Source organism: Pomacea canaliculata, linkage group LG2 (assembly GCF_003073045.1).
Source record: "Pomacea canaliculata isolate SZHN2017 linkage group LG2, ASM307304v1, whole genome shotgun sequence".
NCBI classification, from domain to species: domain Eukaryota; kingdom Metazoa; phylum Mollusca; class Gastropoda; order Architaenioglossa; family Ampullariidae; genus Pomacea; species Pomacea canaliculata.
The window spans coordinates 21610173-21635708 of record NC_037591.1 but is presented as its reverse complement, the minus strand read 5'-3'; the positions used below and the strand labels follow the sequence as shown (position 1 = coordinate 21635708).

The 25536-nt window shown below is 36.6% G+C and overlaps 2 protein-coding genes across 2 annotated transcripts; one reads left to right on the top strand and one right to left on the bottom strand.

The window, feature by feature from the left end:
- Nucleotides 1-1656: 1656 nt before the first annotated feature.
- Nucleotides 1657-11080, bottom strand: LOC112555182 (zinc finger protein 420-like). Its single transcript, XM_025223450.1, has 8 exons — nt 10619-11080; nt 10152-10294; nt 9180-9386; nt 8572-9039; nt 7676-8225; nt 4790-4986; nt 4445-4627; nt 1657-3947 (listed from the first exon to the last, which is right to left on the bottom strand). The coding sequence occupies exons 4-8, from the start codon at nt 8950-8952 to the stop codon at nt 2643-2645; spliced, it is 2616 nt and encodes an 871-aa protein (XP_025079235.1). The 5' UTR covers nt 8953-9039; nt 9180-9386; nt 10152-10294; nt 10619-11080; the 3' UTR covers nt 1657-2642.
- Nucleotides 11081-11239: 159 nt separating this feature from the next.
- Nucleotides 11240-24551, top strand: LOC112555175 (zinc finger protein 271-like). The gene is made up of 7 exons (XM_025223436.1): nt 11240-11296; nt 12305-12700; nt 13258-13884; nt 19908-20111; nt 20522-20730; nt 21700-21925; nt 22564-24551. The coding sequence occupies exons 2-7, from the start codon at nt 12317-12319 to the stop codon at nt 23518-23520; spliced, it is 2607 nt and encodes an 868-aa protein (XP_025079221.1). The 5' UTR covers nt 11240-11296; nt 12305-12316; the 3' UTR covers nt 23521-24551.
- The last annotated feature ends 985 nt before the right edge of the window (nt 24552-25536 follow it).

Sequence of the window (25536 nt, the reverse complement as noted above, 5' to 3'; positions counted from 1 at the left end):
ACAGCTGCGAAACCAGAAAAGCATCAGACCGTATATTTTGTGTTTCACTGGTATATGCATATAGGATCCAGAATATGTTTCTAGTTATTAAGCATGGACATTTAATCATATGTGTAATATCTGGTTTATTCGGATGACATCAGACTTAGAGTTGTATAATTTAAACTAATGGAATCAGAAATGGATGTCATGTTTCTCTTCACACACGGTAATGCTCAACATATAGGTTCTTTCAAGGCATATTGTCAGGCTACAGTCTTAAATTATCAGACTGTCTAGACCAGACCTGGGCAAGGGGGCGGCCTGCAGCCCGCCTCCTGTCTCTGACCGGCCTGCCCGCTGGCCCGCCTGCCAGTATATGTACTATACATACAGTATTGGGTAAAACTGAGTTAACTATATTTCTCATGCGGCCCCTTGGGAAAATTAATTGCCCACCCCTGGTCTAGACCTTATATTAATTTTTTATTGTTGTCCCTCATACTATACAAGCCTTTGAGAGATCAATATATATCTCATTATGTAGAACATGTGAGCACACTTTTTTTTTTCACTCCTTCCAGACTCTCTTTTTTTATGCTTTTTTTATTTCTGTATTGCAGCTTTGGTAGAAAAATCTAACCAATCAATTGCTTTATACTTGCATGGCTTTCATGATGAGTCAACCATTAACAGATTTAAATAATGAAAATTTAGTTGTGGTCTAAATGTTTCACAAGTTACACATTGTTCCCAGTTTCTTTATACCCAGTAAATCCTCTTCTTACAAATAAATAATGTATTTGTACAAAACATTGCCTCTGTTTTTGATCGAATGTAGCTGAGGTGATGTTAGTTTGCCTTGCTAAAATGATTTGATTCACTTACTACACAAATATACCTTAAATGTATTATGTACTTGTGTCATAAATATATGCATAGTAGATCTTAGTCCCACTTAGCATGACATAAAAATATAACATTACAATGACAGGATTAAAACTGAAGACTGTGAAGACAGAGGGTGAAGTCTGTTTTTTTATTATTGCTGCTCTGAGGTAAACATTAGACCAAGAAACTTATACATTTTTGGAAAGGAGAAAACTTGAACTTTGCAATAAAGTAATGAAAATCACTTTCCCCGTGCTTCCCAACAAAGCCACGATCATGCCTCATCATGCCAACTTCAGTAAACTTCTTAATTCAGCAGGTAGGCATTTGTTTCTAATTGACCAAATTTATTACTAGATACTTATTTTCCAACACTAACTCATTGTTCAGATAGTCATATGCAGACTTCTTTTAGTCCTCTAGCTCTTTCACCCACTTACATGATTTCTAACAATACACTGATGTAAGGCTCGCATTTTGCAAATGGACCTGTATCATCTGCGCCAAATTTGATCAGCATGTACAATAATTTTATAACAAACTTCCTTTTTTTTAAATGTTGGTCTCTTACAATGTTAATGGTGTGTGTTCTTGATTGTTGTTGATTACTTGGATTTTTGCTGTCTTTGCAGCTTGCTTACTGAGTAAAAGGCAATGAAATAATTTATCTGACCTCAAAAATTCTGGTCACACTGTGATTCATGTTATCCAAGCCACTCATTGAACATTAAAGCTAAAAAGGCCATCACTCACCCAAACACAAAGAAAAGGCAATTACACAGAACAGATACTCCCAAATCTTATATTTTATATATGTTGCTTGTTTCCTGAATACAACAGATAAGGGCCAGTAGGCTGGGTAGGTAAAAGAGGAGCTTCCTAAAAAAAAAAGTTTGCACTTTCCATACTAAATCTGTAATCAACTTCAATACTTTCATTTCAGGGTAAACAGCACTGTCCTATCTGAGCATGCATTTTTTTTCCTTAAAAAAATGGTGTACTTCAGCAGAATAGGCACAATATCTCCAAAACTGCATTGTACTCTTTGACTATGACTGCTGTGAGTGCAACCATGCACCTCTGTTAAAACACTGATTAGGTTAGCACTCTTTTCATAGAATCAGTAATATAAAAGGACTTCTTAAATATTTGAAACAGCCAAAAGTTTACATTTCAAATTTGTCTGCAAGTCAAGCATATACTGCTCAAGATATTCACATTTGTGGGGACCCAAAATATGAAATACGATACAACAAAATGATGTTAGCTTCAAGATGTAAAGGTACTATTTAAAATAAACTACTGTACAAGTGTTACAGAGAACTTTTCCAGAAATAAAAACAATGGTAATTCCATTAACCTGTTGTCTTTGACTTGAGATATCATGCAAACAGACTATAATCTCACTAAGGTTCTGGTAGGTTCCATTAAGGGGAGGGCAAAGTGCAGCCCACGGATGTCTTTGGACCGTCTTTGCAAAAATATGAAGTGCACTTGTTTTAATTTTTTTGTTTATTCAGCCTAGGTTAATTTGAAGTATTTGTTGTCCATTCCATTATCACTAGGTTAGCTGTGTAGTCATCTGGCGTGGGGTTTTGGTATTTTACCGGCCCGGCACATAGCTTAGAATAATAAAACTTTGTTCACCCCTGCACTAAGTAAACTGATTGTAAAATGTTATTCAAATATCCCAGCCACACTGACACCAATGACTGCTTGGATATCCTTCAGAATATCGCGCTCTTCTCCATCACTGGCATCCAAGGGAGTCATCATTCCCTTAACATCAGGTCCATAGTCTGATCCAAAATGACCATGGATGGTTCCATCAGATTTCTTCCATGAGTAAGCTTGTGTCGAGTTAATGTGTTCTTACGTGCAAAGTTTTTGCCACAAATGGAACACTTGTAGGGCTTTTCTCCTGAGTGAACAACTTCATGTCTCTTGAGGTAATTATCACGAATGAAGCCCATTCCACAATGCTTGCATTTATAGGGTCTGTCTGAAGTGTGCGTCATCTTGTGGGTATTATAATCTGAGCGACGTAGAAACCCTTTGCCACAAATCTCACAGCTAAACCTTACTTCCCCCATGTGATGGCTCATGTGCAGGTTGTACCGGTACTTCCTAGCAAATCCTTTCCCACACCTTTCACATATAAATGGCAAATTACCCGAGTGCCTAAACATGTGCTCTTTCAGGCGGGAGTTGTCTGTGTATGCCTTATCGCACACCGTACACTTGTATGGCTTTAGCTTTGAGTGAGAATTGATGTGTCGTCTCAACTCAAAACCATCACCAAACTGTCTGCCACAAATGTCACAAACATATGGCTTGACTCCCAGGTGAAGTCGCCGGTGCTTATTTAAGGCATCCTGGCGAGTAAAGTATCTGTCACACAGTTCACAATGATATGGTTTTTCTCCTGTGTGACTACGCAAATGAATTTCCAGCGACTTTTTGAAGGTGAATTTCTTTTCACAGTAGTCACAGGCAAAGCGTTTCTCATCATGTACCTGCATGTGTACATGCAAATAGCTACGATGAGGAAAAACTTTGTTACACACTTTGCATCTGTTTGCATCTGTGACGGGTGGCTTTTTTCGCTTGCGGCTCTTTTTGTGAATGATGTCACTGCCATCATTAGAATCATCACCTGCATTTATCTTAGGTTTGCCTGAAGTGTGAGCTGTAGAATAGGTTCTAAATTCTAAGCTGATATGAACACTAACATGCTTCCTCAAATCAATTGATAGCTTAAACTTTTCTCCACATTCATAACACTCAAGTTCTTCCAGTGTATCCCCATTATGAATAACTGAGTGCTCAATAAGATTGGTAAACTGCTTAAAGCACCTACCACACTTACCACATCCAAATGGAGTTACTAACCCTTTTCTGCATTTGTGCTGCTGCAAAGACTCAACAGAAGTAAAGACTCGGTGGCAGTTATCACATCTATGACGCTGTGTGCCTACAATAAATCCTCGCTTCTCCATGTTTTGAGGGGTGTAAGTATGTTTAACAATCGATGATGGAAGTTCAGGCATGCTGAACTTAAAATCTTGGCTTTTTTTTCATTAAGTTGACTGATCTGGTGAAGTGAGTCTTCATCCACCTTTAAAAAATACTGTTCAGACATCCTAGATGAATGGACAGCAGATGCACCCAGATACTCTTTAATGTGGTCCTCTGTGTGCACTTTAAGCTCATAAGGTGATGAAAACTTTGATTTACATTGTGCACAAGGAAAGACTGCTGCATCTGTGTGACCTTGCTGGTGAATCAAGAGGTCATCAATACTTTGACAGACAATCTCACAAACACTGCATGTTAACCATTCAGGCTCATTCAATGGTGCTTTTCCATTTTCTTCTTGTTTGACTCTATGCACCTCTTGTGACTGACAGGTCTTCTCTGGACAACCAGCTGCTGTATCTTGTACCAAGCCAAAACTCTCCAATAACCTGCCGTCATATCTTTTCGTTGGTTCTTTTTGTGTTTTTCTTGATCTTCTGCAAGCTTTTGATAGTTGAATGTTGCCTGGAATTGAACATTTGAGAACTCTTTCTACCTTGTCATCTTCACTATCTTCAGGTGATGATCCTGAGACCATGTTGACCACTGCTGAAGAGTCATCAGCTTGTGCTGGCTGCTTTAATCTGAACAAGATATTTTCAAGCCGGTTTGTCTGCTTTTTCTTGATGACTTGCATTGGAAGGATGGTGTTGGCTCTTTGGACAGAGGGCTGTGATACCTGGACCAGAAAAAAACACATTTAAAAGGCTTAAATTTACATGCTTAACATTTTAAGCTACTCTTATTTTACTTTTCAATTAACATTAGTAAATTTAATTTGATTATAAAAGAACTAAAGAATTAAAATCTAAACACTTTGCGAGAAGAATTAGTTAAATACCGTCAAAGACACTTCGCTGTTTTTGCTGTCACTGGTTGTTTTAGTCAAGAGCGCCTCCTCTTCAACATCATATTCCTCAGTATCCTCATCAGACTGGTTGTCATTTGAAGACTTCCTGATATTTACAGGAGGCGCTGTATCTCCTAAAGGATGTCCACATTGCCCAGCTTCATTTGCCCACATTGCTTTCTTTGATACTAACATAGCCTTATATCAATTTCAGCAGTGTTCACAGCTGAAGTCAAGATTGTAGTAAACTAATAGCCATGTAGCTGGAAAACATGTTATAACACATACCTTTAATCTTTTTTCAAGGATGGTATGTTGAAGGACTGAAATTATGCACATTAAATAAACTGTCTCGGCATAAAGATATTACCTTCATTCTCATCTTATTGCTAGTATGAGCTCTATCTTGAATTGCCCGAGGGATCAATAAAGTTGTATTGTATCAATATCCTTATAATTATTCAGATTTTTATATCTGAAATTAACAATGCCTATTTTTATGCCTATGATTTCACAGAGGAATAAAATTACAGACAATGTAAGACATCTACCCTCATTAACTAAAATAACAGGAGCCAGTAAAGATTTTCAAAAACGTTTATAATTTTAACACACTATAAATTATAGATATAGAATTATATCTTGGCATAATTTTATATTGAAAAAAGCTTTTTACTTTTTGTTTCTGGTTTCAAGTCTACTTGGGACAGCTTATTTAAGGGTATAATCTGCTAAATGCTGTTTTCTTCGTAGTTTTAAATAGAAGTGGAGAAAGGGACTACTCGTGCAGGTTGAACAATTCAATTTTATTCGTCTGCTTCAGTCGACGTGAAAGTTACCTCCCTTAAAGCATTATGTTGGAGTCTTGAGTTCATCATCGAACTCACAACTCGTCACTAAAGACGTCTCTACTTTCAAAATCAAAGCAGAACATGTTTTTACTGCAACTGGCGTCGCACCATATTACTGGCTTATATAACTACGACACTGCAGAAAAATGAATGCTAATGAAGCAAAGGAGCCATATTTAGCTATTTCTCACGGTTCAAGGCGGTAGAAGGCTGGGAAGCGAACTCCGATGAAATAGTTTATCGTCAGTCTTTAAAAAAAAAGTTCGTTGTGTATGTGTAGTCTCCCTTAAATAATAAGGCCAACATCTGTGAGACAGGCTTACCGTCTGTGTGCGATCAATCACTGCTAACCAGAAGGATACATTCGCAAGGCAGCTGTCGCATAATTTCCTCGAGTCGCAGAACGCCAGACCACGGCCTCGCACGCGCAGCGTTCGAGTCCCCCCACGGCGAATGATCAAGGGAAAGTACTTTTGTGCACTCGCCATCTCCAAGTTATCTGCCTTTAACGAAGTGTTGGAGCACGGACGCTGCTTGAGCAAAGACTGTTTGGACGTTGAGGAAGTTCGTGATGTCTGTAGTTGGACCACAGAAGTCTATGAATATGATACTACAAAAAGTTGTACTACTTAATGGCAGCGTTTAGCTTTTGCAGTGCTTCATTATTAAAATACAAGAGGTTTTGATACCTTCAGTTTATTTTGTCGAGTTTTGTATTTTTTAGACCCTCTGTCACGATTGTCGAGGAGTGTATTGTAGTCTATAAAGTACACGTCGCGTGTACGAAATTTTCTATGATCTTCATCCTGGTATCAAGAAGCTGTTCGCATGACAGTTCGTGTAAAATGTGTGTTACCTGTTCAATATTTCAAAATTACATAATTGTAACTCTATACGTATAGGCGATAGCAGGACCATGCGTCACAAAACGTAGGCATTTCACCCAAACATGTTATAACTTGTCTGTTGTGTACAAACACTAAACATTTAATGAGGTATACTTTTGGTGAAAGTAGAAACTGTTCAAGTGGGAGAGATGGTTTCAAAAGAAAATAGCTTATAGACTTCTGAATGCAAATAAAGAACACCTGTTTTGCATACAGATGTACAAATTCAGTGAAAACATGAATTAGAAATGAACATCATCATATCAACATTACTTTCACTATGTAACAATAACGACCATTAAAAAGTACTCTCTCGATATCTGTATGAGCATGTGTGCAGATGAAGAGATGTTAAAAGAACAAAAGCAAGGTTGCACCTGGATTTATTTCTCTTGGTGAAATAGACTGCTTCAACGTTTCATGGAGAATGAGAGTGTATGCACTCACTCTAAAACAATTACACAACCTATAACTACTGACTAGAACAGTTTAACACACTCAAAAATCATTCTGACAAACAAAACTTCTTAATATGAAAGACAGGGTTTCTTGTTAAGCCTCCTGTGACAAAATAACTACTTACCGTTCCTGATTTTGTCAAAGTGAAATACGTTTTGGTAAAACCATTAAAAGCAGAACCAGTTCAGACGGTACGAGTACTTTCAGGGGACAAAACAGCAAGAGAGGTGTATTAAAACTGTAGTGACTGATAATAACATAAGCCGAGTCATACTAAATTGTTAACCATAAAAAAAAAAAAAATCCTATATTTTTTTTCCATTATAACAACAGAGGTTACTATTGCTAAGGTAGGCAGTTAGCTTATGTTACTGGTCCAGTGTAGTGGTATGGCAAAAGCAAGTGACTGAACCATTTCAGTGATAACAAGTTTAGACTATTCCTTAACCTAAGCTGAAGGGGTATGCATGCACTAATACCAAAATGAGATACAGCTGAAAGTGCAATATCTGCATGGGTCTACAAATGCAAAAGTCTGGTATGTTTCATGAAGAAGATCTAAACAGCAAAAATTAATAAATAATAAGAAGAAACAATTTCTAAAGGTCTCTGAAAAAAACAAACCAATTATATACTTTAGTTGGTGCCTGCTGAACAATCAAAGCCTAACACCACTCAGCATTGTAATGTTTTACTGCAAGCCTGGTTCACAGTGTGTCTGCGCATGCTGCTAGAATCTGCAAAAGCTTTACCACACATCTGACACAAGAACGGCTTTGCACCCGAATGCTTACGCATATGGAGTTTCAAATGACTCGAAGTTGAGAAAGTTGCATCACAAGTCCTACAAACAAATGGTTTTTCTCCTGTGTGGGCTCGCATGTGCACTTTGAGTGAGTCAGAGCGAGAAAAACCTATCAGACAAATCTCGCACTTGAATATTTTGTTTGTTGCATGAGTCAGCATGTGCTTCTTTAAAGTGCTGGAGTCTGCAAAAGTTGCAAAGCACTCCTGACAAATAAATGGTCTTAACCCAGAGTGCTTTCTCATGTGACGTGTCAAATGCCCAGTACTGTCAAAAGTTGCTCCACATTCTTTACAGATCCGTTTCTCTCCAGTGTGAGTTCGCATATGAATATGATGCTCAGAGGAATTAAAGAAGATTTTCCAGCAGACTCTACACTCAAATGATTTTGAAGCCTGCATGGCCATTTTACCACCACATTTCTCCTGCAAAGGTGTTAATAAAAACAAAGCTATATAAAATAAATCCTTCAAAATTCTCCTGTCCATATTACCAAATCAAGAAAATAATGCCAGCAATGTGTATTTATTTTTATGTGTGTGTGCATGTAATACATGTGCAATTTATATAGCACAGAATCAAGCTCATAAACAAGCATGGTCTAAAACTATGTTAATGTAACAAAAACAAAATGGGTAATATATATATATTCTGCAGTGTGAGGGTGCCAGTTTTATAATTCTAAACTTCTGCAATATTCCTGAACAGAATTTGCAGCTTCTACCCCCTCACACTCAAGAAGAGAAGCTAATAAGTTGAAACTTCACTTACCAAAGGCAATGAGGATAATCCATCCAATTGTCTATGGAAACTTATTCTGCTAGAGTTGGAAAGAAAATTCTCCATAGCTCTTGTTGCTTTTGACTTCAACCCTGCGTTTACAAGAGATGTGGAACCTGGCTTACTTTCATTAATCTCTGCCATTTCCTTCATCCCTGAAGACTGACAAGACTCCTCACAATGTTCCAAGCTGTTTTGACTGGGATTTTGAGTGTCCCCATTAACACAGGCAGAGTCTTCCTTAACCATTTTCTCATGGAGGATTTCCGTATGATTTCCTTTCTCTATGACAATCAGTTCTTTTTCGTCTTGTCTTTGTGTGCTTACTGTCTTTGCTGTCACTTCACTTTGCTGGCTGTGAACTGCTTGCATTGTAGATTCTACGTCTGCTGAGCATGCCTGATTAATATTTGTTAAGTCACCTTTCTCTGATACCTGTGATCCAAAATACAGCTTTTTCTGCAAGATAAAAATGTAAGAGTGAAAATGATGAAAGTAGCTAGCAGTAAATTTCATTAAACTCTTTTACAGTGATTCTTTTTATTTTTAAGACATACATGTTTGGCACTGATGTCCTTTAACAATGCACACATCCTCACCTCTGTGGATTCTAGACCAGAGCCCCATGAAAATGGACTGATGCCTTGATGCTGATAATGTTGAGGCAATATATGTTCTTGTTGGAAAAAGCACTGTCTGTAGATGAATTATACTGCGATGATGGTGCACAAGAGTTGCAGGACAATGGTCTTCTGCAATACGAGCATTGCAGTGCAGGTATCTTTTTGGATAAGGAGTTTTCATAACTGAAAGAATAAAGCCAAACCTTAGTTCACTGGCACAAGAAAATGGTGCACACTTCTGGCCAATATACACTTGTTCATAATATGTGACACATTTCATTAGTACATACAGCACTTCTAACATAGGTTATCCCAAATCCTGATATCCATTATCGTTTTCAAACCTCTGTTAAAAATGAAACAACAAACAACTACTATCAGCAGCATCTATGATGACTTATTAGGCAGAGAAAACAAATAGCACATGAAATCTCATAAATAATACTGATCAGTATTTTATTAAAGGTAAAAATAAAACACAACTGTGTTTACAGATCAAAAGCACAGAAGCATAATACTCAATGTTAATAACAAGAAAGTGTGTGTGAAAGAGAGATACATATCTAGAATAGTTTACTAGAACAAAAGCAGTAATGCATAAAACAAATAAACTTGATACTCTCCACTGATATTATGCTGGGCATAAATATTTTTCCTCTCCAACACAAACACTTAATAATGGGCTAAATAAATCTTCCCTGTCTCAGTGATGTGTACCAATTTACACTTACTTTGGATTGCTCTAAAAATTATGTATTATAAGTATATACAGCAAACTACTGTATTGTATCTCCTTATATTTTAAAGGGTTTTTCCCTATTTAACTTATATTTTAACTAATTTAAAAAGTCCAACACCAGGATGCTTTTTCATGCAAATATAGTGTGTGAGCATCACAAACCATGGTTTGGGATGAAAAAAAAAAAAAGTCCAAAGTGATGCACTTACCACTCGATAAGAAAAACTGCAACAGCTGTGTCATCTCTAAGACCAAGCATTGACTGGAGACGACACCAACGTTGGTAAATAGTGCCATTAATTTTCAGGACATAGTTCTGGCTATCCATAATAAATGAATGGATATTGTTTCTCTGTCAAAATAAAAAATAATAATTATGGCAATCTAGATCTATATCTTTCTTGCAATGGAATGAATACTTATGTATCTGCATTCAAAACGTCTACAGAATCTAATTCATAGATCGGTAAAAAGGATAAGAGTTAAGGGAAGAATAAATCTAAACTACGTGCATTTTGAATGAACTTTTAAAATGTTGTCAATTTTGTTTACATATTGTTGACTAAATAATCCTTTCATTCTGCAACTTTGTGTTGCTAAAAAAGAGCTAAACATTGTATGCATGAAATGATAGAAAAAGAAAGTAAAATGGCGCAAAAATTGTATACCACCATACACAAGGTCATTCAAGATTTCACGGAAGTCTTATGCCTACTTGTAGTAGTGTAGTTAATGTCAGTGTGCACACATGCCCACTCACTGCACTCACTTTTTCTTGCTTTTGTGTATTCGGATCTTCATAATTAAATTTGACATACAGATCAATGAGTTCTTTGTCGCTGTCAAAAACATCCTGCGCTTCTAGATCGTGAGGTAATTCTGTTGATTCCATCTTAACGGCCAAAAAATTCATGTTATTCTAAATTGATCTCTGTGAGTACGAATGTAACTTTTAGGTTTCGCTTTTCTTTAATGGCCATTATTCTTCTTTTGTTCAGCTAAGTATATCCATGGTACCATACTAATCTCACTATTAAATGCATTTTAATTAGTTAACGCAAGACTGATATTAAGGATTTCGTGTCTGACTGCATTTTCCACGATCTAAACTCCAGTAGATCTCCATCTTGTACTCAGAAGCAAAGCTAGAAATTTAGGAACTTTCAGAGTTTTCTTGTATAATTAATTGCAAAGTTATAGGAAAATTGGATCCAGGGATTTGATTTTGAACTTTTCAAGCAAAATGAGATTTGTGTAAGGTAATTACGCAAATAAAATGTTTTTCGCTGTTGCTTTGGCCTTCACATGAAAACGGTGCAAAAGTCTTTCCCCCTTTACATCTGACACGTCCGCGGTAACTATATTCATGGCATTAGTGCGAAGAGTTTAAAAAATAAACACTGTAGGGATATATTTCATTTATCACATACCTTTACTTTTAAAGATTTTAGTTTTCACAGCGTATCATTTTATTTTTTTTAAATAGTCATAAAGTGATGCTGTGCATATACTGGTACAATACATAATAGAGGATGCGCTCGATGACTGGAACTGACGGTCGAGTTCAAAGTCAGAAGTGAGAAGATCGAAGTGTAGTGGGAATCTTTTTCTGTTTTCCTTAAACGCCCACACTAAAAGCGTATTCTTTTGAAAATATTGTTAAAGAAAAGAAAAAGAAATTAGTTAACGCATAGTTAATCTCTCATCTTTATTCAGTATTTGCCATCACCCCCCCTTACCACCTCAAGCAACAACAACAACAACAAAAAAAAGCCGTGGAGAACAAGATATTTTTTCGTCTGTAGTGAAAGTGCCGGAAAAAAGTGGGTCGTTTCTGATAGTCGTCACAAGTTGCAAAATTTAAATAGTTTTTTTTTTTATTTGCAACTGCTGCTGATAGATTTTCTTAGAACCCTCTCCCCTTGTCTTTTGTGAGGAGACTTTTATAGCTCACTAATCCCTTGCAACGGCTCAAAAACGAACTATAGTTAGCTTGCTCTTTGTGTAAGCAGGCTCCAAAATTTATTTATTAATTATTGCAGCAGCGTTTGTGTACAATAGTGAGATGTAAAACTGATAGGAGTGTGGCCTATCACTCATCAGATAATTTGCTGTGGGACATTGTAAAAAGATATCTCAATATTGCTTCACTAAAGTATATACACACAGTAATGCCAGCCTATCATCAGTGTTGAAGAAGCACATGGAGGGAAATGTAAAATTTATAAGAGAAGGTTGGGGAAGGAGGAAAACACATATCCTTCAAGCAGCAATTCATAAGAACAGACTCTCCACACACCCACTATGAAGCTATTATAATCTATTTACAGCGTTATATTTTTCTATCTTTCCTCCTTTGCAGTGCAATATACAAATGGAAACAGATGCAACACTACTCTGTGAAGTAAGTGTGAAAGATGAAGCAGCATCTGACGACGAGGAAATGGCAGTTCGTATTGGGAAAAGAGCAGCTTTAGCGGCTCATGCAGGACTGACACACAGTCCTGCATCTATTATTCCATTCACAGTATTAAGCTGTAGTGAGAAAGATGAAAATCAAAATGATGAAGAAATTGCTGATAAAAAGATATGTCGGGTAGTACATGATGGACAGACACTTAATACAGAGTGGTCTCATTCTATGCAAGAGGAACAGGCTGCACAGTCCTGTATAGGTGGTGCCTGTATTGACCATACCAGTACTTTCATGAAGGAAAAGGATCCAAGAAATAAAACTGAATCTTCAACATCAGCAGAGGTTTGTTTATATTTTGAGAGTAATATTCTGAAATACGTCATATCTTTTTCAAAGAACTATGAACCCATTTTTAGGATAAATGTAAACTATTGAAGTAAGATTTTGTTTACATGATATTCGAGAAATAAATTTATGACAGCACAGAGGTAAAGTCACAGAGAAAATATGTGGTTATTCTACAGTAAAACACAGAAGAAAGAGAAGTGCACAGAAACTCTCAAAAATCCAAGTGACAAAGCACAAATGCACAGCCCATCCTTGTGAAATGTGCTATTTCAAGAAGTGCTTGAATAACGCAAATAGGCTGGGGGAGATATTTTATCTTAAAAGTGGTAACCAATGCTTCCTTTTAGCATGATTGTAGAAGACTGTCCTTGCTTTTGAGAAGTTGTCACAGTGTATTTTCAAATGCACATACTCACATCAAACCTCAGTAAAGAAGAAGTATACCTTTCTTATATCCTTGAATGCTGAGTTCTTATTTGAAAGTTAGGTTTTGATTAATTTATGTATTCCTTGCTGCTGACCGGAGTTTTTCTTATTATTCTTTTTTTCAGGAAGAAAAGTCATCAACGCCTAAGAAGAAAAAGAGGTGTCTCCCAGCAGAGAAATCTTTTGTGTGTGGGATATGCAATATGGCTTTCTATTGGGCCTCACGAATCACAGAACATATGCGGATTCATACTGGTTTGAAACCATACTCATGTGCTCAGTGTGGTGCTGTCTTCTCAAGGTCATACTATTTGTCCCGACATATGCGACGTCATACGGGTGATCGACCTTTCAAATGTGTGCAGTGTGGTGCCATGTTTGCACGCTCCAGTGATTTAACTCGCCACAAGCGTAGTCATGCTGGAAAAAAACCATATAAGTGTGATCAGTGTGAAGCAGCATTTGTGTTATCTCACCATCTCACCCAACATAAGCAGACTCACAGCAACATTCGACCATTCATCTGCAAGGAGTGTGGGATGGATTTTTTGCGTTTTCACGACAGGGTGGCCCACATGCGAACTCACAGTGGCGACCGGCCATACAAGTGTACACAGTGCAAAGCTGCTTTTTCTAGAGCAGGTGATGTCACAAGACATATGAGAATTCACACTGGTGATAAACCATATAAATGCCCTCACTGTGATGCAAAGTTTGCCCATTCTCACCACTTGTCACGACATAGGCAAAAAAAACATTAACTTATGTTCTTATCTTGCTTTTCCCATCTTCACATTGTACAATAAAGGTTGTGCACGTTTTTATCTGCACACAAATTTAGTATCAAGGAGTACAAGGTTAAAGCAAAAATATATTTGTTTACAAATCTTTAAGCTGTTATCTGTAAAACTTTTTAAAAATTCACTGAGGCTTTATTTTTGTGGTGAAGATGTAAGCAACGCATTACTATTTTAGTTCTAACAATGACAGTTAGCCATTTAAGCTACTTTACAAAATATATTTTCCCTCATTGCTCATTTCTTGGTTTATTTTTGAGTACAGCTAGTATCTCACCAGTTGTGTCTTATTTAGTACACATACTCATGTGCAGTTATTGACTTTTTAAAAATCACTCAACTAGGCAGTTTGAAGATTTAAATTACAACAGAAAAATGCAGCAACTTTGCAGTTTGACATTAAGTTAGGTTCAAGGTTACTGTTTTATCTGCTCTTTAGTTAGCAAGATTATGTTATGGCTATCAAACTGCTCTAAAAGGTCAAATTTCTACCATAGAGTAGGAAAGAATGATTTGACCCATGGAGGGAGAGGCAGTGTACATACCCTAGTGGTCATGCTTCACTAATTCCTTTTATATGCCCAAGTACCAGATCAAAACATTCTTTCCTTCCTGAAAGTCAAAGTTTGACTTTTAAACACTAACAGGTGATGTTAAAAAACATCTAACTTGCAGTTTTCCCCATTTACCAGTTCAAAAGCCCAGGTAAAAGAAATTTATAGTTTGATGTGAACTTTTTTTCTTAAAGGTTAGCTGCATACCTCTGAATATCAGTGTGTGTGGTTTACAGTTTTTATCTTATTGTTTACTGCAACCAGGTTGATGGAGACCCATGTTACCACTATACAGTGCAGTTATCCACACTCGAAGGATGGCTAAACAGACATCTTCAGTCATCCTGCTTCTTCATCACTCTGGTACTCCATAGGCATTGACAAAAGCTGTCATGTACTGGATACACTGCAGGGATCATTAATTGTTGATCCAGGTCTCCATTCTTTGATTCTAATAGCCCACTTGCAAGAAGTGGGTCACTGTGACTGAAGCTGGAGTACATTGAGAACAATCATCTTGGTAGTCAAAATTATGTTAACACTAAATGGTTAAAACCATTTATTCACAAAACATACATCATACATGCAAGATGATTTACAGGCAAATCATACACTTTCATAAAGCTAGCAACCGCTCTTCTAGGCATCTGTGTTAATCTCTCACCCATAGTGTATATCTATCTGCTGGATAGAAAATACCCTGTACATCAGTATGTAACACCTTAGCATGAAAAGTTTTCCAGTGAGATGCTACACATGGAAATAATTATTTTCATGGAGTAATTATGCTTTTGGTGTAGGGTAATTTCAAAGAAGGGAAGAAAGTACATCTCTTGGCACATATTTTTAAGTACAAATGACCAAGGATCATAATGGTAAAAAGAATATCCACAGACAACAGTTTGCAGATTTATGAATGCTTCAAAATCTTAGGAAGAATCACCTTATTTGTGTATTTAGTCTTGTAAAGATTTCTTTCATTTATCAATGTAACTAAAAGAATGCAGCATATATGTTGCATTTGGTTAATCAAAACAAATCTGGTTTCAGAGACACAGAGGTTAGGACAGCATCTCATTCAAGCAGCAGAAAAAGGATTTGTTTTGGAGTTTACATGAAATTATTGTTTAAGAACTATTACCATGTTTAACATCGCCATCATCATAGCAGTTTTGGTATGCACAGAACATGAAATCTAATACATGTACTGAAGAAAGTGTGCCTAATGAATACTAGTAGAGTAGTGATATCCTGCCAGAGGGGAAAACCCACAAGCCAAAGCAAAGTTCAGTCAACACTGAACCTACTATCACAAATTCTATTTTACAAAGAACATCAAAGCAATCATACCAGTTAGGTGCAGCTTCATTCTTTTTATTCTCATAAACCATATTTTTGAATTCTTTGACTGCAAAACAGCAACACTTGGCTAAATGGTCAACTCTGACCATCTTTCATTTTGAGGATCCCAACCTCATTTTCCATTTTTGTATCTTTATGTAGTACTTTTTTTAACAGTGCATTGAACTTGCTGTACTTCTCAGCTCTATATTGTGCTCATTATTATTATTATTAAACTTATCCCCACAGTATTTTGCACAAGGCATCACACTAGTACAGTTTGGCCACTTACTGGATTTAATCACTTTACTGTGAGTGAAATTTTCTTCCAAACACCATTCAAGTTAGTATATTGGTTCCATGACCTGAATAATTTTGTTTTTCCATGAATGGCTTGAGACTATTTTTGACTCAAGAATCCTCTTAACAGAATATCTGTGTAGGTTTTGTTTAAAAAAATAGAAATTTTGCCTTCAGTCCAGCAAGTCTCATGGTGATCAATCCACAAGGCATCACACACTATTTGTTCACACAAATGTTAGTTTAGTCCTTGCTATTCCTTGAGGAGCATAGGCCCGCAACAAGTTGACATGAATGACTGCCTCTTTACTATAGCATTTCCAGTATACTATCACTAGCATTAAGTTCTTGATAACATGAGCCACTTCATGATATCAAGTTCTTGATTTAAGCAAATGCTGTAACTGCAAAGTTTATGCAAATGCAAGTTTAGTTGTCTGTGCTGTTTACCACATTTGCTATTATTATTAGTTTGGCCTCAAACTGTTTTCCATTTCAATCACCAAAGCTCCTGATCTCACTACTGATGGCATAGATTTATGTGCTTGTACATATGACCAAGAAGTATATTATAGCTGTAGGTGCTCAACCATCAGCAGTTATGCTTTTAGCTGCTTATTGCAGCATGTGAAAATATGTTACTGCTGTTGTCGGCACAAGTATTACTTTCAAACAGCAAACATTACAATAAGGCCCATTGTTAATTCAAGTTTAATGTGAAGATTATACCTTTGTGATATTTTTGTCTTGCAGTGAAGAAATGGGGCTAAAGACTGGGTGCAATTGCAGCTTGTTAAGTTATTGTCATGTCTCAACTAGTTTGAAACCTACTGGCAGTAAAGTTTAATGCTTAAAGGAATAACCACACATTTTGGTATGCAGGTATAAGTGTTTTACGCATCTTTGGAGAAAATGATTTCTAATAAGGTGGGAAATGAAGTAGCCGAAATGAGCAGGTTGCCTTTAGAGCAGTCAATGGTAGATTAGTTTTAACTCTTATTGGCTAACCACTCCACTATGATGATGTTTACTTACCTTTAACCAGCAGAGGTAATGTCCACATGTTAACTGGCATCTAAGTGAGTTTACACCAAGGATTAAAGTGCATTTAACTATCTTGTTCCTGAAATGGTCAAATGTGTATATACCTGTTTATTTTTGTTAAAGGACATCCTGTCAATTTTTGCACTGTGAAATTTCCATTTATATGTGATACAACTCTAAATTTGTTTCAGTTCTAAGAAAATCATACATTTTCAGATTTCATCCAATAATGATTATGTTAGGCTGTCAAAGCATTTTAAAGACTGATACCGGTTTTGCATATTTTATTTTAAAACTCACTTTTTACTGTTGGCCATCTTCATAAAAAATAAAATAAGCCTAAATTTTTTGTAATTTAAAATGAGAATAGGAACATCTTTTGCTGGCTGTATACGGGCAAGATTCATAAAGAACTGTTGTACTGAAGCATAAAGCAGTACCAGTACTGATGTGCAGTTTGTGGCACATTTCATAGGTACATTTTCTGTGTGTAGCTGGAATGTAAGGAAAATCATTTGTCATGCTGAGTGTTTGTTTGGGAAGAGGGAGGAATGTCACAGATTACATAGCTTTCAGAGACATTTACATATGCCAGTTTCTGTTGTGGTATGACATCCTTCCAGTTTCTAGTGATTGTGTCTACCATATTTTTATGAGAAGTGACTGCTAGTACTTTTTTCAACCAGATAAAAGTTACTTTGGTCAGGGTGTGATATTGCTTTTCAAATACAGAAATCAAAACTACTTGCTTAAAGATGTTTCTGAAGAGTGGGTACTTGTATGAACTGAAGCAAGAAAAAAGAAAGCATGAAAATATCCATGGTTTTTTGCTTGAACCACACAAAGCTGTAACTTTGATGATACATACAGTAGTAGTCTGGCCATATGCACCAATATTTTTACATGGCAGCAATAACTTTAAGATCTTCTGCAGTTGTAAAATTGTCAATAAAAGAAAAGAAACAATGTTGATAAAGCACAATACATGAAATACCACCTAACAAAATTTTCACTATAACAAAGGAACCTAAGTATGCAGGCAGCCAGGCATACCAATAGCTATGTTCAAGTAGATCTGTGACTAACCCAGATAAATCCAAATGAAACCTGTTAGCAAGAATATCTCGTGCAGAGATGACTTTGTTGACGTTCATTTCAATCAAACGAGACTTCCTACTAACTTCTACTAACTCATGTTCACATAGAAGGAAAAAATTCTGCAGAGTATTGATCCAGTTCTGATAAAATTGTATCATTTATTGGATTGGTTCTTTACCACACTTAAATCATGCGATCTTTCCAAAATCTTGGCTTTGATGATGAGCCGATTCTGTTTATAAAGAAGCAATTTACGACATTTTTTTTTTCAATCCTATGCTACAGATAAAATAAAAACCATTGTAGTTATGGTACGACACTTGATCTGCTCGAGTTTGTGTGTCGCACGCGCACCACACACATGAACTTGAACAAAGACGAAACAGAACAGTTAGAACACGAACTTATATACACTTATACGAACTTAAATACACGTCCATGGTTAGAATAACATGAACAAGGGCGGTGATGTCAGTGTTTGAATTCTTTCTCAACAGAAGAAGCGGACGGAATCTCCCGGAAATGTACGGATCAGTGCGAGCTAGCTTTTGACATAGCAGAGACTTCCATGATCTCTTTGGCAAGCAGTTTTATAAAAATCATTCTGTGGATAAATATTTAAAGAAACAAAATAAATTTTATACTTTACTGCTTTCTATGTAAATTAATTAACAGTTAAAACAAGCTCTAAGCTTAGTACAGAAATATTTTGGTCATTCTTTTCCCGGACGAAAGATCACATTTTAATTAAAAAGCTAATTCATTGTTTGCGGATTAGCTTTGTCTTAAACTCTGCAATTTTTATTTAGTTATAGGATTTATTTTACGCTTATGATACATTATAGTTATCATTTGCAAAAATTAGACTTCTTTTAAAAACTTAATCTTCGTGAACATATTTATTTTTCTGTGAACATGGCAATCTCAAACTAAAGTTTACAGTTGACAGCGTGAAGAAGTTGGACGAGTTTACGAAAACTGTTTTGATATTGAAAAATATGACCATCCTTTCAGGGGTTAGTTCTAGTGGTTTTTTGTGTCACTGAGTGAACAATCCGTAGTACTAAGCTGTTTTTATTATTCATTTTGTTTAAGTTTTAGCAAAGATGATATATAGTCTTTGCTTTTCAGCAACTGAGGGTGTGATCCAAGTGAAATTGTAGCTAAGTGAAACTGCTTTGTATACGAGAACAATAATTACTAAAACTAAATCTAAACATGAAACTTATTGTTACAACATTATGACAGTATTGTAAAGCGGAAAGCAGGTTGCGGATGTATTACATGGACTGCATCTTTAATCAGGTTTTCTTAGATCCGAGTGATTAGGATTATGTCCAAGCACAGGTATAGGTTAAACTTAAATTATCAGGAACCTAGAGATTCTATATCCAAAATCCATCGTTGGTCACGACTAACATACAAAGGTGAACGTTATTTTGCAGGATGGAGATTAGAATTCTATTGGATGAAATTCATCTTCAAAAAAAGGAGAAAATGAGAAAGGTTATTTCCGTCGGCTAACCATCGCAAATTGCAGGCAAGAGGACATGAAATTAAAACAGGACTTTATGATGCAGCGGTGCTGGCACCAAGCACTGGAAATTTTAAGGAAAAAGTGGAGATGAATGAAGAGAATAGCTTGATGAAATCACAGATATGTTTATGTCCGATGATGAAGACGAGGAGGCTGCAAATGCAGTCATGCAGGCAATAGAAGTTGTGAAGGCAGCAATGGGACCAACGGTTGCTGTGGAAAAAACCATCTATCAAGAGGACAGCCTAATGGATCCCAGCATGAAGTTGGAACATGCAAAATCTGAAGTCAGTAAATTGCTTCTTATAGTAAGTTTCCATTTTCACCTATTTTAAGTTGTTTATTATGTATTTAAATGAATAAAAACAAAAAAGGTGGCCGCAGAACAGTAACTTAGCCTAATTTTTAACACTGCATCTGGCATCAAAGTAAGGTTAACTGTTTTTACATAAAATTCTGACCATGTAACGCTTTGAGTTAACACCAAAGATGTTAAACGCTTTGAATAAAAAATAAATTGGCCACAAAACAGAATGGATGTGACAAAAATTTTAATTTGCACTTTAAACAGAGGCTGTTTTTTCTGAAAAAGATAGTGCTTTTAACAATTAAAAATTAGTCATTTCTGAAGGCAATATGTGCCATTGAATTATAAAATTGAACTACAAAATATTATTGTTTTTATATTCATTTGCTGGGGTGTCATTCCTTTTGTCAGACTGCTAAAAAGTCTAAAACTAAAAAAGATGGTTTGGAAATGATGAAAAAGAGAAAAACAAAAAGACAAAAGGCAGCAAGAAAATCTTGCCAGACTCAAAGACACTGGTGCCTAGACCTCATTGGTGATACCCGTAGTAGGTGGCAGCAAATTGGAACAGACCAGGGCCTTTCCAGTGACACACAGATTGCCAGTTTTCTGATAAAACAGTAAGCAGTACACTTCTTTTCATACAAGTTTTGATCAACTTTTTCATTGTTTAAAGTTACTTTTCCTAGGATAAATTGTCCAAATAATAAATTATTTACAATGTCTTTAAATATTTAAAATTCATTATGGTTGATACTTTAGTAAGGAGCAGAGAAGGTATTTTAGCAGAATTTTTTTTTAAATTGTAATTTACTGGATTCAATAAGTATGTTTAAAACATTTAAATTTGCATTAAGCATTACAAAGATGCTAAAATGAGACATCCACTTCAGAAAAATGAAATCTGCATATGAAATAATAAAGAGATATTTTGGCAGTGACATTGCATTTCTTATTAGGAGTGCATGCTTTTCTTCATTTATTGTGGGTTTTTCCTGATTTGTGCTGAACATTATTTACCAATTCTCAAAATCTGAGCAAACAACTGATTTTTCATTCTTGAAATCCCTCGACCATAAGCATTCTTTCTTTTGTACAGAAAGAGATCATTATGGGAACGTCAGTACACGTCATTAACAAATTGTCCTAACTATTCCAGCAGGTGTAACCTTTGTAGCATAAGCATATCCAATCTGTCATCATTACTGCCTTCTATGCTTGTCAAATTGAAAAATTGTATATCTTGTAAATGGAGGATAATTATTTGCTGAGATGTTGGGAATTAGCCTCTTGTAATGAGCCAAAATCAATTATTGAATCATTGAATCCAAAAAGTATCAGCAAAATGTTTATGTTAACAGATTTGTATGACATTTTGAAGGTTTTAAAGTTATGTTAGCATGATGAATAGAAAAACTTTTAGTGATTTTTTTTTTTTCAGTTTTCATTTTAAAAGTTTCTCATTTTGAATTAAGTATATAATACTGTTTTTCTATTATTAATCACAGTGGAAAAAGCGATACAGCAGTTCTGAGGAATCAGTAACATTCTTTGTTTGAATAAGCCTGTTTTTTTTGGGGTTTTTTCAGCTATGAATCTACACAAGCATCAAAATGTACCAATTGCAATTCCCCATTGGTTCTCTTCTGTGAAAAATGTCATTACAACTTAGTTAGTGAGACAGAACCTAAAAATTTATCTCAAAATCTTGCATTACCTGCCAGCCAATTGGTGCCTTCTACAGGTGAAGATGAAGAGGAAACAGATAAGTCCTTAGAAGAAGAGTCAACTGAACAATCTTCGCAAGAATCTAAAGTAAGAACTATTAGCAGATCAGTTATTAACTCTTCCTATACAGTTCCCACCTGCAGGTGTGAAAGTCTTCACAGCTACAGCTCATTTGCATTGATTTTGTCTGTGTTGAATGAACTAAACTAGAGCTGTATGTTTCACACTATTACAAGTCAATCCAAGAGCGGCACACAAGTTTGATATATATGCCCACGATGCTGTGGCGTAATCTCTTCTGATTCCTGATACATAATTCTTCACTCACCTAAGCTTTCTGGGATTTTTTTCAGACTTTTAGACTGAATACTGCAGGCTGTGAGCCAGTCTTTATGCCATTGGTCTATTGCTCATATTTTACTACCCATCAAAACCCCAGAGCATGATCGCCTGTCTTCACCCTCAGGAGATAACCTCTTCCCCCTACTGCCATGCTGGATAAATGCGTAAAATAAAATCTAGAAAAATAAATCCTGTTTTATCAGATAAGCAACATTTCCATCTGTTGCTTCATCCTGGAATGCAGAAACAGCTGTCCAAACAAATAATGACCACTTGTAATTATATTATTTTATTGTGTATTCCATAAGGTAGCCTTAAAGAAGTTAATCACTATATTATGCTTATTATTATTATTTTATAATGCTTTTTTTAAAAATTTGCAGCCTTCCAAAACCTCAGCACCAGTGCTCCGGAAAAGTGGCAAGCGGCAGCCATATATGTGTCGAGAGTGTGGATCTCAGTTCTCTCGCTCTGGAGGACTTAAAGTCCACATGCGCATTCACACAGGTGAAAAACCATATAAATGCCAGCAGTGTGGAGAAGCTTTCTCTCAGTCTGGGCAGCTCACTGCACATGTACGTAAGCACACAGGAGAAAGACCATATATCTGTGAAGAGTGTGGATCATCTTTTCCCCTGTCTGGATCTCTCAAGCAGCACATGAGGATACACACAGGTGAAAAGCCATTTACTTGCAAAGATTGTGGCAAGCAGTTTTCTTATGCTGGTGATCTGACAGTTCACATGAGGAAACACACAGGTGATAAACCTTTCCTGTGCCAGGACTGTGGTAAAGCGTTTGCTGTATCAAGTGATCTAACAAAACATAAAAAAATTCATACCGGAGACAGACCATTTCCATGCAGTGAGTGTGGAAAGGCCTTCCCATTTTTGAACCGTTTGACAGCACATATGCGGACACATACTGGGGACAAACCGTTCTTATGTCAAGAGTGCGGTGCTGCATTCTCCCGTGCGAGCAACCTGACTGTTCATAAGCGTACTCATCATACAGGTGAAAAGCCATTCAAGTGTCCAGAGTGTGGGATAGCTTTCTCAGATTCAGCTAATCTGTCCAAACACAAGAAAAACAAACATCCCAAACATCTTAAGGTGCTACCAAAAATGCCGTTACCATTGATGCCTCCTGCTGCTGCTGAGCAGCCTAGCCTAGCATCTAGTGCCAATTCATGCAAGAGTGGAACTAGTGATGACTCATCCATTGTGTCAGGCCCACTGCCTTCCTCAGGTCCGTCCATTTTTCCATTCTACAATTATTACTATCCTTATCAAAACCAGACAGCTCAAAATTTTGTGGAACACTCAAGTGGATCTGTATAATATTGTATGGTGATTCCAGGCACAAAAAAGCAAAGACAAATATTTGAATGGGTGGGTAGGTGGGTGAGCCCACTGGACGTTGGAGGTAATTTATGTTAATTGGGCTCTCCACAACCTTTCAGCAAGCTGGTCACCTCTTTCTGCCCAGCTCAAGAGATATACTTTGTATGATAGGGCTTCAAATTAAATGAATAAATTGTAATAATTTTACGTTTAATATCTATATATATGAAATAGTGTGCAATATGTGAAAATATTAAATTGATGCAGCTGCATTGGATTTTGTGGGTTTTTTAAAATTTGATACAATTTGGAAGTGATAAAAATAATATATATTATGAAGTACATGCATATTTTACTTGTTACTACCTACAGTTGTTATATAGTATATTGTATTTATCATAGATGTCATTATTTTATATATATGTATATGTAAAGCTTTTGGGATGTCAGGCACAAGAAATTCCTAAAACGTGTTCCCAGATTTTATTTTTGGTTGATCAAAAGACCATCTCCCATCAGGTAGCAAACTGTAGGAAAGAGGTAATCAGCTTGCTTGAAGAGTGTTAAGTCCTTTTTTGGTGAGTGGATGGACAGACAAATGGGAATATTTGGGTTAAGAAATATTGTTCTTCACCAGTTTTATGCGTTGCTTTATTCAACTGGACTGTAATTTTATTATGACACAAAATGGATCTTGAATCTTGAATGTGAGGGCTTTTTTTCTTTTTTTTGGAATGCAGTATTTTATTTTCAGCTTCCTGTGATTATAGTCTTTATGATCTTTAATGGTACAGTAACAAGTAATATTTATGGATGTTTACTATTACCTTAATATGACATAGGAAAACAGTTTGATTCCACCTATATAACCTCACTATTAAGAGTTTAATCTTCATATGTAGCGGTTATCAAGATTTGTTTCTGAAGTACAAGCTTGGCCTTGTTTGCCTAATTCCATTCTAGTGCATGTATGTGTCTTTTTATTTTATTTTTGTTTTCTTGAAATTAAAATAGCCACTAAGTAGCAACTTATTAGCATTTTTGTTTTCTTAGTGCTATATTATTATTAGTGCTATAAATACTTGGATTAATCTGAGAACATCTTTGTTTTCAAACCCAGTAGAGTATCACTGTGAAAGACTTTTGTTTCCAGCCAACCTTATCTTTTTATCAAAGAAGGGATAGTGACTGCATGATGGAACCAGTATATAAAGTTCAACAGAAGTAATGTTCAATCAGAATCATGATTAAGTAGTTAAGGATATTTCGTCTTATAATTGGCATCCCCCACCCATTCCATTCCATTTGGGTGCCACCCTGACTAGAGATGGTTGCTGTACAGCAGAGATCCGTATCAGGATTGGTATGGCAACATCCGCAATGTCCAGGCTGGATAGGATCTGGCGAAGCAACTCAATCAGCTTCAGTACCAAGCACAGGCTGTACAAGTCCCTCGTAGTGTCAATCCTACTCTACGGCTGCGAGACTTGGACGCTGCTTGCCGCAACGGAAAAGAAGCTCCAGGCCTTTGAGAACAAGTGCTTGAGAAGGCTGCTCCACATCTCGTACCGCGAACACAAGACCAACGCATACGTACGGAGCACCGTAACCTCCCTCGTGGGCCCACATGAGCCCCTTCTGGCAACAGTGAAGCGGCGCAAGCTCGCCTGGTTCGGTCACGTCACCCGCCACAACACCCTGTCCAAGATGATCCTACAAGGAACCCTCGAAGGGAGCCGTCGTCGTGGTCGTCCGAGGAAAAGCTGGGTCACCAACATTAAAGAATGGACCGAACGCGAGATGCCAGACCTGCTCTCATCTGCTCAAGCCAGGACCGGGTGGAAAATTCTGTCTGTTGCTGCTGCCGGACGGTCCCCCCTACGCCCAGACCGGGCATGGGACTGACCTGACCTGACCTGACCCATTCCTACAAACACTGATAAGGTTTGAATCTGTGCTATCAAAATGTTATGAAGTGTGTGTCTGAAAGTTTGTTGTCTTAAGTGTGTGACC